Source organism: Rhipicephalus microplus, chromosome 7, assembly GCF_043290135.1.
Source record: "Rhipicephalus microplus isolate Deutch F79 chromosome 7, USDA_Rmic, whole genome shotgun sequence".
Classification (NCBI taxonomy): Eukaryota; Metazoa; Arthropoda; class Arachnida; order Ixodida; family Ixodidae; genus Rhipicephalus; species Rhipicephalus microplus.
The window spans coordinates 120,306,944-120,320,945 of NC_134706.1; the positions used below are offsets into that span (position 1 = coordinate 120,306,944).

The window sequence follows — 14,002 nt, forward strand, 5'->3', positions numbered from 1 at the left end:
GGATTGAATCCCGGCTGCGGCGGCTGCATTTCTGATGGAGGCGGAAATTTAGGCCCGGGTGCTCTGATTTGGGTGCACGGTAAAGAACCCGAGGTGGTCAAAATTTCCGGAGCCCTCCACTACGGCGTCTCTCATATTCATATGGTGGTTTTGGGACTATAAACCCCACATACCAATCAACATATCAATCAAGGAGCTTCGAAGACCGGCCAACGTGGCGGCAGGGTGTCCAGAGAACGAACAATGAGCCTGGAGAGTAGAAAATACTTTGTGATGGCTATCGTAGGGGCCTTCTGAGAGAAATTCGAGCCAAAAAGAGGTTCCCGTGTGATTTGACGGGCTACTTGAGCCTTAGCACTGGCATCCCGAGCGTACTCTGTAACCATTTGCGTAGTTAATGGGAGAAGTCTCGAAGGGTAACGCTTGATGACAGCCAAACAATAAAGAGAAGGGGGAAAAGCCAGCGATGTCGTAGCGTGATGAAGTGTATGCAAAGGCCTCGTAAGGCAGAGTGCTATCCCAATCAAGGGGATCTTTTGAAACATACATAGAGAGCATTGCTGTCGAGGTTCGCTTTAGGCGCTCGGGAAGACCATTTGTTTGCGGGCTGTAGGTCGTATTGAGCTTGTGACGCGTCGAACACGAGTGACGGAGGTCGCTTACGACTTTTGAATGAAATGAGCGACTGCCATCGGTCAGCAGCTGACGAGGAGCTCCATGGTGAAGAATAACTTCATGAAAGAAGTGCGCGACGTCAGTGGCACAACTTGCCGGTATCACTCGTGTGATAGTGTATCTCGTGGCGTAATCAATGGCTACAGCTATCCACTTGTTTCCAGTCAGAGAAGTAGGAAATAGTCCAACGAGATCGAGATCAACGCGGTAGAAGGGGGCGGAGGGTATGCCTATTCACTCCAGTGGACCAGCTGGTGGGTAGGTGGAAAATTTGGGAGCGCTGGCCGAACTGACAAGGAGCAACGTATCGGCGCACAGAACTGTAAAGGCCTGGCCAGAAGAACCTACGCCGCACGCGAACGTACGTGCACGTGACCCGGAGATGTCCAGGGGTTGGGGCGTCATGAAGCACTTCAAGAACAGCGGAAGGGAGTGTCACAAACTACGGATAGTATCTCTGGTTCTCGGCACAGGTGTTGCGTCGGTAAAGAGTGCCATGGCGTAGAACGAACAAGTGTAGGGACGGGTCGACGTGGGGTAAACGTAGATGGTGCATAATAGACCGCAAGTGGACATTGCTGAGCTGTTTCTTGCATATGTCAGTGAAAGCATATATGGCGAAGACACAAGAATGCGAATCATGTGCTGAAAGGTCGGGTGGGTTCACGGAGGGGACGGGATAGACGGAGGACGGGATCCTGGTGCATTCGGCCAATTTTGTATGCCACATCAAAGCTGTATTCTTGGAGTTTCAAGGCCTAACTGTCAAGTCGTCCAGTTGGATCTTGAAGGGACGACAGCCAGCACAAGGTATGGTGATCCATAACTACCGAAAAGGTGTGGCCAAACAAGTATGGTCAAAATTTTCTGACTGGCCAGACTGGTGCGAGGCGCTCACGCTCTGTGATGGAAAACTTGCTCTCAGAAGAATAAAAGAAGCGACTGACACAAGCGATCACGCGATGCTGTCCTCGTTGCCGCTGGGCAAAAACAGCACTGATTCCATGTCCGCTGGCATCGGTACGTACTTCAGTATGGTCTGACGGGTCGGAACGGGTCACGATAGTTGGGGAAGTAAGTAATGTTGTAAGGGTGCAGAAGGCAGTTGCTTGGTCAGTACTCCAATAAAAAGGCATGCCGTTCTTCAGCGGTACCGTAAGTGGTCGGGCAATATAAGCGAAATTATTCACATGACGTCGAAAGTAAGAACACAGGCCGACTAAACTCTGTACATCTTTTGCGGAACGTGGTACGGGAAAATCTGAACACTCAAATTTTGTCGGGATCGGGTTGCATGCCTTGATCACTGTCAAGGTGGCCCAGAAGAGTGATTTCCCCCGACGGTCGAAACGACAGTTGGAAGAGTTGGGCTGAAATCATCTTGTCCAGTAAACCTCAAGGAAAACCGACAGGCGGCTAAGATGGTTTTCAAATGTGCGTGAAAATCCGATGACATCATCGAGGTTGCACAGCCATGTTGACCATTGGTATCTACGCCGGAGAGAGTCCATCATTCATTAAAATGTAGCTGGGCATTACACAACTCCAGTGGCATAACCTTGAACTAGAAAACTCCATCCGGTGAAATGAATGCGGTTTTCGCACGGTCTCAATAATGGACAGAAATCTGCCAGTATCCTGATCCTAATTCGACAGATGAAAACTCGGCAGACCCATGTATGCAGTCCAGATGATCGTCAATTCGTAGCAGTGGATACACGTCTTTACGTGTTACTTTAAGTGACGGTAGTCTATGCAGAAGCGCCAGCTGCCGTCCTTCTTCTCTAGCACGACCGGCGATGTCCATGGACTGCAGGAAGGTTCCTCGACGTCCTTGGTGAGCATTTCTTCAACTTCGTGCTAGATAACTTGTCGCTGAGCATCGGACACGCAATAAAGATGCCATCGGATGAGACCGGCGTCTCTAGTGTTGATCCTAAAAGTTACGAAGGACGTCTCACACAAAGGGCGGTCATCAAAATTGAAGACGTCATGGTAGGATTTCAGCAGGTGCCGGATATCAGATGTCCGTGCTGGAAGAATGTCAGAGGTGATCATGTTCTCAATCGTGGCATCCACTGCGCTTTGCGAGGAGGAGAATGGAGCAGTGGACGAAGAAGATTCGGCAGCGAACGCCCAAAAAGCAGCATATATAGAAGAGAATCTTGCCAGTCATGCCATCTGGTATAACTTGAGCGCACCAGCTGAAGTTCAGAATCGCAAGAGATGCTGTATTTCCCGCGACTGTCAAAAGTGTGTGAGGCACTGCAACATTTTTGGCCAGTAGAACGTCACCAATAGGTGTGTCAAGATGTAGTCACCATAGGGAACAGGAGGGACAGACTTCAGGTTCACGTAGGGAACGGCTTGAGGTGCTAGGCGAACGTGATCTGCAGCACAGAAACGTAGATGAGTTGGTGTTGGGTCGCCATGGTAACATGGTAAATCAAGTTGAAGCATGCCGGTCCCAGAATCAATACGGGCACAGTTGGCGGATAAAAAGTTGATGCCGATGATAAGTTCATGGGAACATTTCTCGAGCACAGCAAACAGTACTGTCGCAGAGTGGTCACCAATACTTATACGTGCGGAGCACATTCCAAGCACGGGAAAAGCACCACCGTCGGTGACCTAGATGAGTGGTACTGTTGGTGGTGTTAACTTTCCTAAGACGGCAATGAAGTTCTGAATTCATCACTGCTATGTGAGCCTCTGTGTCCACAAGTGCAACAACGGGTGTGTCGTCTACTTCAATGTCAATAAGGTTGCGTCTACAAGGCATCATGGTCAGAGGACTTGGCAGGCAAGTGGTCAATGCAGCATCACCTCTGAGAGCTGAATCATCTAGTTTTCTCGTAGCAGGTGGTCAGTCGGCGACTTTAGTCGGCGAAATTGGGCCAAGCGAAACGACGGGCGACGGGAGAGCAGTGAACGGGACTGGTGAGCATGCGGAGATGGAGAACGACGGTGATATAGCGGCATTGAAGGAACGTCTTCGTCGGTGGCCTGAGGTGATTTCTGGTAAGGTTGAAAGCGTCCATAATCTCTCTGGGCGATCGATGTACCCATAGGATGCCTGATGAAGATACCGGGGGATGTTACAATGCCGAACCACATGTCTGATATGGCGGCAGTTGAAACAAATCGGACGATTGTCAGCAGTCCTCCACTCGGCTGGATTGCGAGTGCGCAACGGAAGGTTTTCGCTTTGGGCATAAGAAACAGGGGCTCGACGATGGTCAATTGGCTGAGAGCGAGCTGTAGTGCACTCGGAGGTCAGCCCGGCATGGGAAAGCTCTTGTCGCACGTTTGAATGTACCAGTAGACCATCGAGGGCTAGAGTCAGTCAGGGAGCACGTGGACGCAGGAGACAGAGCTTCAAGTTCATGTCTGATAATCTTGGTCACGTGCTCGATAGTTCATGGCGTCTGTAGTGCAGGCCCATCTTCGCACGACCAGGTTGCTGCTGTGTTTGGAAGTCTAGTAAAATGGTGGGCGATAGGTAGACTTTTTGCGGCCTCAGAACGCTTGCACTCCTTGATTATGGCATGCGCTGTGTTGCAGTCCTTGCATAGGAGAAGTTTGAAAGCAACATCTGCAATGAATTTCAATATGTGTTAAACTTTGTCGGTTTCTTCCATGCCATTTTCTGATTTTCGGCACTTTTTCGACAATTTTGTTGTTCCTTTCACGTAGAAAAGGATGTCGGCCAACATAAAAGTTTTATCCCAGTCGTACTTTTTACTTGTACGTTCGTACAACGGCAACCTTTCTTCAATGTCGACATCATCAGTGCCACAGAACGTACCTAGATCTTTTAGCGGCGAAAGAACAACACTCATAGTTGAGGTCGCCTCGGCGGGAGCGGGTTCCTGGTTTGCCATGGTGCAAAAATTCAAACGTCGGCCACTGAGCAGCTCCGTTATATTTTATTTTATTTATTTACAAAATACTGCAGGCCATGTGGCCCATGCAGGAAGGGCAGGGTACAACATAAATACATCTACAAAGCACAATTGAATATCATAAAGAAATCGGGTAACAATAGATATCGTATTGTACCCAGCACCACCACCAAACGTAGCGGGGGTGAGAGTATGAATGAAATAAATGTGTTTACAAAATACATAGGTAGAGTCAGAGGCAGCTGCAGCCAAGATGGAGGAACAACAGCAAGAACACGAGCGCAGTCACATTCATAGTCTTCATCGTCTACCTGATGCTCTCTCGTTGCAGATGTCATGTAACAATATCATAGTTTGATGGCGTTAAACCAAAACAGTTCATCATCGTCTCTCGTCATGCCTAATTCACAAAAGACAAAGTTGTATCCTAGGCTACTGTGTGCTGTTTCTTTCCTGAAACAACAAAAATCGAAGCAGCACAATTCTTTCTTCGTTGCGTTCCACCATCGCTATCAGAGTAGAAGCGTCGGAAGATATTTTAGGAAGATATAGTAGAAGCATCGGAAGTCATTCCCGACATCGCAGTCACATGTATGGGTACAAGGCTGAATTTAAAGAAAGCATAACCTTCCACGTTGTATTTGTGCGCTTATGTCCGCCCCTTTTATCTCGTACCTTTTTTTTAATTCAAAATAACGTGTTGGTGGTTTGATATTTGAATCCGTAAAAAATGAAAAATCTGATAATTTCAGCCTTCATTTTTATATGGTTTTCTATTTGTTGTTTCGCCCTGCATACGGGCGTCTGATCTTCGAAATGACTTCCGTTAAGTCTATTTTGTTTCTGCTTACCTTTCTATGAAGGGCTTTAACTCACAACAATTCATGTAAACTTTAGCCTCCTTGATGGATATTGTCATCATTTGAAATGTGCGCAGTCGTTAGCTTTTTTACCTTGTCCGCTGTGGGGAAGAAGTTGATATGCTGCTCGCTTGCTGAACCAATGGTTGCGAGTTCCCTGCAAGTCGCGGTGGTCGTATTTGAGTGTACGCGAAAAAGTAGAGGCTTGAGTACACTGGGATGTCACTGCACTATAAAGAACACCAGATGGGCGAAATTCGCAGAGCGCTCTAATAAGGCGTCTCTCATTTACAGTTCGTGGTTTCGGGGCGTGAATTATCAGATATTATTGAGCCCGATACATTTTAGCGACCTTCGACGACATTGCCCGATTCTATCTATCTATCTATCTATCTATCTATCTATCTATCTATCTATCTATCTATCTATCTATCTATCTATCTATCTATCTAGTATATATTTATATATATTTACCTATCTATTTATTCATTCATCTACTTATCTATTTATGTATCTATTCTTTTATCTCTCAAGCTGCCTATGACTTTTAGCTCTCTTGGCTGTTTCGATAATGGGATCTGTACCAAATAGGTATGGGCTAACATGACTATGACAAACTTAAGAAAGCCGTCATAACATGAAAATCATGACACGTATGTCATGAATATCATAATGTACATTATGATATTCATGGCATTCGTATTATAAGTGGTAGTTTTATTCACATGACATATTGCAAAACTTATATGGTATGACATAGCAGTCTAGCGAACATAATTTACAGGCTCTAACGTTGAAATCTTGACATGAATGTCATGTAAAACATGACTACAGGCTACGTTCATGATGCACTCGCAGTCGTTACGCAAGTTTCACATATACCAAACTTGGTATTACGTGACGTGAACGTGTGACGAAGGTAAATGACACACAAAAATGTTAATCATGATATGCGTGTCATGTGAAACATGACTACGTGCTACGCATGCTCGTGGCCGTTTTGCTAGCTTCACATATACTAAACTTGGTATCGATGACGACGGTATATGGCTGGGTAAACATAATAATGACATGCGTGTCATGTAAGAACATGGCTTCATGCCCACTCATGATGCGCTGGCAGCTGTTTCGCTAGCTTCGTATGCCAAATTTGGTATTACGTCACGCAAATGGACGACGAAGGCAAATAACACGTCTGTACATAATAATGACATGCGTGTCATGTAAACATGACTACTTGCTACGCTCAGAGTGCACTCGTGGTCCTTTCGCTAGTTTCACATATAACAAAATTTGGTATAATGTGACTTGAATGGATGGCGAACACAAATGTCAGGCCCAAGCATGTTTATTATTACATCTAAGCCATGTACAGCATTATCTGCATGGCTACATGTCTACCACTGCGGGTGCTGGTATTCCTAAAATTGTGTTTGGTGTATTTTACGTCCTCCCGCCTGATATGCTGATGTTTAGGGGCATATGAACTTTCCTCGTTTGCGCTTCGCATATCATCGATTTCCCCAGAACGTGGTGTCTGCCAGTTTCTAATATAAGCTTCAATAGCTTTCCTCCTGTAACTTCATTTTTTTCCCTTAAAAGTTCTTTACAACTACCATTCCAAATGTTCTCCTGCGTGGCTTTAATAGAAACTATACCACGACGCCTTTCCATGGTGTCCTCGGGGATCTTCCCAAAGTACCAGCAGAATACCTTAGCTTGTTCATGAAAAGAAAAGTGGAGATGTGTAGAAATACAAAGAAACGCTCCTTTCATCTTTTGTTTCTCGTTGACAGGAGCCGAGATTGCTCTGGACCTCATAAAGAGCAAAGCCATGCAGCGCATTGGAGCGAAGCCTTGGGAAATCCCTCTTCGTCAGTGTTTATGGGCCCTCCCGATCTGGAGCAAACCGTACCTCGGCTGTTTTGTGCAGCATATGGCACAAACCACGTGGCACCCCTGCTGCACGTGTTCCATGGGTTCCCATACAGACGCCGTGGTGGACCATGAGCTCAGGTGCGCATTCTCACACATTTCGTTAGGAGTGTACGACGTGAAACAACACGCACTTTGCATATGTGTGGACATTCGCTCATATATTTCGGGAAATGTCCTGAGCTTCGACAAGCAATCGTAGGCAGCATAGAGTGTTGATGTTTGGTGTCGTTGGTAATTTACGATATCTTGTTTAGTGCGAACTTCCTAGACAACAGACAAAAAATTGAAGTGCTCGAAAGGGTTAGGTTTCAACAACTATTTTTCTTCATTCACCACATTAGTACTTCATGAATTCAGGAAGCGTAGTGGCGCGCTCACGCGTTTACTATGAGAACTTTATTCGTAAACATAAGTTTCACCTAGAATGCAGTGTTTGCGGGTGTCGCAATTCTTTCTCTCCCTATATTGAATAATGTTTGCCAAAGTGAAGTGGAATGAAGTTCATTTTTTTTCTTTCATACAAGGGTGAAAGCCGGGCTAAAAAATAAATTGCCCTACAGAGACCTCAGCGCTTTTGTATAGCCTGACATAAATATATGTAAACCTGATTGCACAGTTAGGTGAATTTGCTGCTATCCCCGCCACAGAGGTGTCAACATCATTCGCCCGTAAATACTGCATCCTATGCAATAAATACTCCTGCACTAAGTTAACTGGAACACCACAAACGCCATAGTAATTTAACTTTTTTTAAATAAATATTGTGCTGTACGCCGTCAAACGCATATATAAAGAGTAAGAGACCAAGATAGTAGTCTTGTTGTTCTATATATTGAAATAATTTGTCTCTAATAACCAGTAGCACCTGCTCTGTGTATTTGTCTTTTTTAAAACACAAAACTGGCAAACAGATATCAGCTTGTCTTTAGTGAAAAAACAATCAAGCCTGCAATTGAAGACTCCTTCCAATAAATTGGAAAATACTGTTAACACAGAAATTGGTCGGTAGCTTGGCATTTTATTTCGATGACTTTTTTTGTATAATAGACAAACCCTGGTGATTTTTAGATCATCAGGAAATCCACCAGTACTAAACATCAGGTTGACAAGATAAGACAATATGTCAGAAGTCAAAGGGGCAATGTCCTTATTAGATACAGATTTCATATCATCGTGAACCGCAGGTAAATAAACTTGTAACTGTTTGATTAAAGCCACTATTCTTGAGAGGAACTGGGCGGAAAAAACAAACTTCGATAAATTATTAATAGTGTTAATAAATATATTACCAAGTTCATGTGTATGACCGAGTGGTTTACCAACATTGACAAAGTACTCATTAAAGGTAGAAGTTAATCAAAGGCACACAACTTCCCTTCCGGCGCACTTGTCTTGTTCGCCAAACTATTATCTTCACCTTTCTTTAGATAAGTTACTTCTCTTCATACTTAACCACTGTCGTTTTCGATTCTCGTGAAACGCCCAATGAAATAATTTGCTTTTGCTGTGTTCAATTCTTTACTCAGTTGATTACATAACTGTTTATCCTCTTTTAGAAGTTCAGGATCCCGATTCTTAAAATAAATGGTACATGTTGTTCTTGGTGCACATTTTTTCACACAAATGTTTGGTTATTCCCAGCTTTCTGAAATTCTTCCTATTTACTCTTCTTGTAGTTATTGGGAAAGCGTCATTATATGCATTTGAAAACTTTCGAATAAATTAGAGTATGCCATGTTTATGTTATTTATACTGCATTTGGTATGCAAGATTGTATTCCGACCGAGGTATCAAAATTTGCTTGAGTTATTATTTTTTTGCCTCGTCATATATCTATCAACTCTAACCTTGCGTTTGCTTACTCTGTTGATAAAGAAAAAAAGGAATATTTTCAGTAATGTGCAAACTCAGCAGTCCAGATTCAACTTTAGCCACCCTTTTACATGTTTGTAACAAAAACGTCTAAGATAGTGGCAGTGTCAACAGTAATTCTAGTAGGCAAAGTAATGTGATTTCAACATGCGAAAGATAAAATAACACTGTTGAAATCGGCTGCGCAAGGGTAGTAATGAAGTATATTTATATTATGTCGCTCATGAGTACATAGAAGAGTGCTAGAATGCCAATATTCAGGCATTTCTTCAAGATACTCTATAAACTCTCGCTTATTTGCTGTCTTGATAAATTGCAGTGCATTATCGAAGTCTTGCAGTGTACAATCAAGACCATAGGTCAATGAACTCGCTCATGAGCTGACTTAGTCCGACTCATATCGATCAGTGAGTTTGGGTGAGTGAGTAATTTCTTGGTGCGATTAAGCCCGAGCAAGTCAAAATGAAAAAAAAAAGCGCTCGTGAGTGTGAGTCCAACTGAGTGCGGCGTAGGAAAGTATTGGTGAGTGTTATCTGCAACCTCGTAATAAGAAGAATAAATAAGTAACACGTGTTAAAAATTGCCATACAGGCTGCTGTCAAACGCAACACAGCTCATACTGCACCAGCGTCTCGCAGTCACTTCGTCATCTTTCACACTGTCCACAACAGGGCACGTCCATCTCGTGGATGCACTTGTAATTTGCCAAGATTTGCCAATAATGAAACGCTTATCGTCCTCGTTAGGACACTCTTGGCAAAGTTCTTGACAGATCTTACTTCAAAATGATCGGCCATCCTATTAAACTTATTTTCTCAACAGTTTACTAATTGACACATGCATGATAACTAGATGCGGGAACCCAAGCAAAATAACATAAAAGCAATACTGACGCTTAAAATTCTAATGGTACCAAGAAGTTCGTCCATTCGTAGCGTGAAACGTGGAAGGAAATGTCGTACTTTTCAGCCATCTGGACAAGCTTGACCTTAGGGAAAGCCACAACACGTAGTAGAGAAAGGAAATATTTCGCACCACATAAAAAAAAAACCACATAGTATTTCTCTTTGAAAGAGGACCTGCTTGCTTTGCTGCGTGCCGGCTTCACGATGCTCGTGTTCTCTTGAATGCGAAGCATTTCTTAGCGAACTTCGGCGACTTTCACTTTATCTATCTATCTATCTATCTATCTATCTATCTATCTATCTATCTATCTATCTATCTATCTATCTATCTATCTATCTATCTATCTATCTATCTATTTATTTATCTGTTTATCTGTTTATCTATTTTATCTATTTATCTGTTTATCTATTTATCTGTTTATCTATTTTATCTATTTTATCTATTTATCTGTTTATCTATTTATCTGTTTATCTATTTATTCATTTATCTATTTATCTATCTGGCCACCTACGACTTTTAGCTCCCCTGGTCGTTTCGATAATCGTATCGGCAGAACACTTGGTATGGCGCAACATGAATGTATGGAGAACATATCTGACTAGTCATCACATGAAAATCATGACATGTATGTCATGAATGTCATGATTTACAATTCATGATCCTGCTGATCTTTCGGTGGTTTTGTTCACATGGCATGTTTCAGAACTGCTATGGTATGACATGACTGCATAGCGAGCATAAGTGACAAACCCTAACGTGAAAATTACGAAATGCATGCCACGATTTTCATGTTATGACTAGTTATGACTACACGCCACGCTCATGGTACGCTCACGGCCGTTTCGCTAGCTTCGCATCTACCAAATTCGCTATTACAGGACGTGCATCAATGACGAAGGTATGTCACTGGTGCAAACACGATAATCATGAAATACGTGTCATGTAACAACATGACTGCATGCTACGCTCGTGATACGTTCATGCTCATTTCGCTAGCTTCACATGTACCAAAATTGGTACTACGTGACGCGGACGGACGACATAGGCAAAGTACAGGTACAAACATGATAATCACGACATGCGTGTCATGTAACAGCGTGACTACATGCCAAATTCATGAGACGCTGCAGCCGTTTCGCTAGCTTCACATATTACAAATTTGGTATTTTTGGTATTACGTCACGTGAATGGATGATGAAAGTATGTGACTGGTGCAAACATGATATTGATGAGATTCTGGTCATGTAATAACATGACTACATGCCACACTCAAGGTGCCAATGCACTTCAACATGACCAGGCGCGCGTGCGCGCCGGCGTTTGTTTCGTCGCGTCACGCCAGCGATGCCACGCCAAGCGCCGATCTGCGCCTGCGTTGCTTTGATGCATGCGCGTTTGAGCGCGCCTGGCGTCCCTCCATCATGAAGAGAGGCAGACGCAGTGCTATCTGGGTAGAGCTGGGTAACGTGATGGGCGCGAAATGCAGCGTGTTGCAGCATGTTGCCTAGCGTCCGTAGGCCGCGCCGACGGACGCTAGGCGCACGAGGTGCGCCTGGCATGCGCTTTGCTTGCGCAGCGTCACTGCGCCCAGCGTGCGCGCTCGTCAACGTTAGGTCGGAGTATATTGGGCCCTTCATGATGCGCTCGCGGCCGTTTCGCTTGCTCCACATATATCTAATTTGGTGTTACGTGACGTCAATGGATGACGAAGGTATATGACTGGTGCAAGCATAATAAGCATGGCAGGCACCATGTAAGAATATGACATTATACCACGCTCATGATTCGCTAGCGGCCGTTTCACTAGCTCCGCATATACCAAATTTGATAACACGTGACGTGAATAGACGACTAAGGTACTTGACACATCTATACATGATAATCTTGATATAGTGTCATGTAAAGCATGACTACACGCTACGCTCATGCGTGCTCGCGGTCGTTTCACCAGCTCCACATACACCAAATTCAACATTCCGGGACTTGAATAAAAGAAGACTGTAAATGACAGGTCTAAACAATATAATCATGGCATGGAAGTCATATACGGCATAATTTACCACAGCCTCGTTACGTTGTGCTGATTTTAAAGTGGCATTTCAACCTTCTTTATTCCTACTTCGCATATCATCGGTTCCCACTGTACATGGGATATGCCAATTTATTTCCAACTTTTCTCTGGCACTTTTTCTTATTTTGCCAGTGGCTTGTCGTCGCTTATGTTTTTTCGGCATGGCCGGCCTTTCGGCGTTTTGTCTTGTGCAACCTCTCTGTTCTCCTGCTGATCATTATCTGTCGCATTTTGTCCGTTGACTGCTGTTTCATCTTCTTTCTTGTTCATTCCTTCTTCACCATCTTTTCTTGCCGTTTCTTTCACTGCTGCGGGTTTTCCTTTCACTCTCTCCGCGTAACTGTCTTTTCTCGCAAAGGTTGGAAGTTCATCTGCTTTTTTTTTTTGTTTTGAGCTTCGGCTGTCTCCTTGTCTTTTGGGTTTCCTGTTTCTCCGGCAGATATATTCGGCTTCGGTTCTTCGCCTACCTTCGTTTTCGGCGTTTCGCTGCCTCCGAATTTCTCTACATATGGTAGAGCTTGTTTGACACGGGATCGCGTATACTTTGGGGTTGGCATATCACACGACTTCCAGTTCTTGTAGACTCGGGGCGTCGTCTCTTTCTGCCTGGGCGCTTTCTGTTGGGAGCAGACGACGGTGTGTCACGTAGGCTTCGGGCTGTGGTGTAACGTGTTGGTTGACGGGCGGCATTGGTTGGCATGGTTCTGTTTCTTGGTTCACGTCGGTAGTCAATTTTCTTGCGTGGTAGCCAGCAGGCAGCGTTCCAATCCTGATGGTAGTTTCAGGCTTCGGTTGTATGTGCCGAAATTTCGTTGTCGTTCTAGTTCGATGCGTTCGAGCTCCAAGATGTCGTGTAGTAGGTCGTTGACATCGTCATGAATTATACCCAAGACCATAATACAGAGTTTGCGAGAACTCATATCCGAGAGAACTTGCTCTCGCGTATGGATAAAGTCCAGGTTGAGTTCGTAGCCAAGAACCAACTTGGCATTCAAGTAGGCAGTACTGTTTTCGTTAGACTGCTGCAAGCGCTCTCGAAGCCTGCGCCATCATTTTTCAATGAAAGTCTGTCTGAAGAAGTACAACGGAAATGGACCTCGAAGTCTTCCGACGACTGGATATGAGAACTCTTCGAACGGTACCAGTCCCTGGCAGCTCCTATCAATAGGCCTTGGCTGTTTCAATCGTGTGAGTAACTGGACACCCGTGAAGGTTAGACGTAAGACAAATGTTCTCGATCCACTCGCGCGCCCATGGAGTGTCCTCGGAGCCAGCGAAGGCACTGATGTTGTGGCTGAAGTCTGAAATCACCTGGAACATTGGCGTTGGTGAGGTTGCGCCATGCAGTCACATACAGTCACTCAAGCAGGGTTTCTAGTAGTCGATCCTTTTCTTGGAGAACTTGGGATAGGTGATGAGTTGAGATAATGTCGTAATGGCTAGAAGTAGTGTGTCCACCGCCAGTCGGTTGTCTCTGTTGTCGGTGCGTTTCTTTATGGTAACGTCAACAGGCTTCGAAGACTGACCAAACTCATTTTCTCACTGTGGCGTTTGGATGTCGATCTCACTTCTGAATTGTAATTTTCGACCTCGTAATAAAAAGGGTAATTTACTAACACCTACTAAAATACACGCCACACAGGCTAAACTAAAATGCCACACTGGCCATACTACACCAGTCTCTCTGTCACTTCGTCGTCGTCTTTCATACTGTCCACAACAGGGCACGTGCATCTTGTGGATGCGCTAGTAATTTTCCGACATGAGTGAGTCCA

At 44.5% G+C, this 14,002-nt stretch overlaps 1 protein-coding gene across 3 annotated transcripts in view; it reads left to right on the plus strand.

The window, feature by feature from the left end:
• LOC119179092 (alcohol dehydrogenase [acceptor]) overlaps positions 1-14,002 on the plus strand; it is a 111,725-nt gene that overhangs the window by 93,929 nt on the left and 3,794 nt on the right. For all 3 annotated transcript variants that reach the window (XM_075869610.1, XM_075869609.1, XM_075869611.1), the window contains one exon: positions 7,237-7,456. In XM_075869610.1, the coding sequence (XP_075725725.1) occupies positions 7,237-7,456 (220 nt within the window). The remainder of the gene's footprint in view (positions 1-7,236; positions 7,457-14,002) is intronic.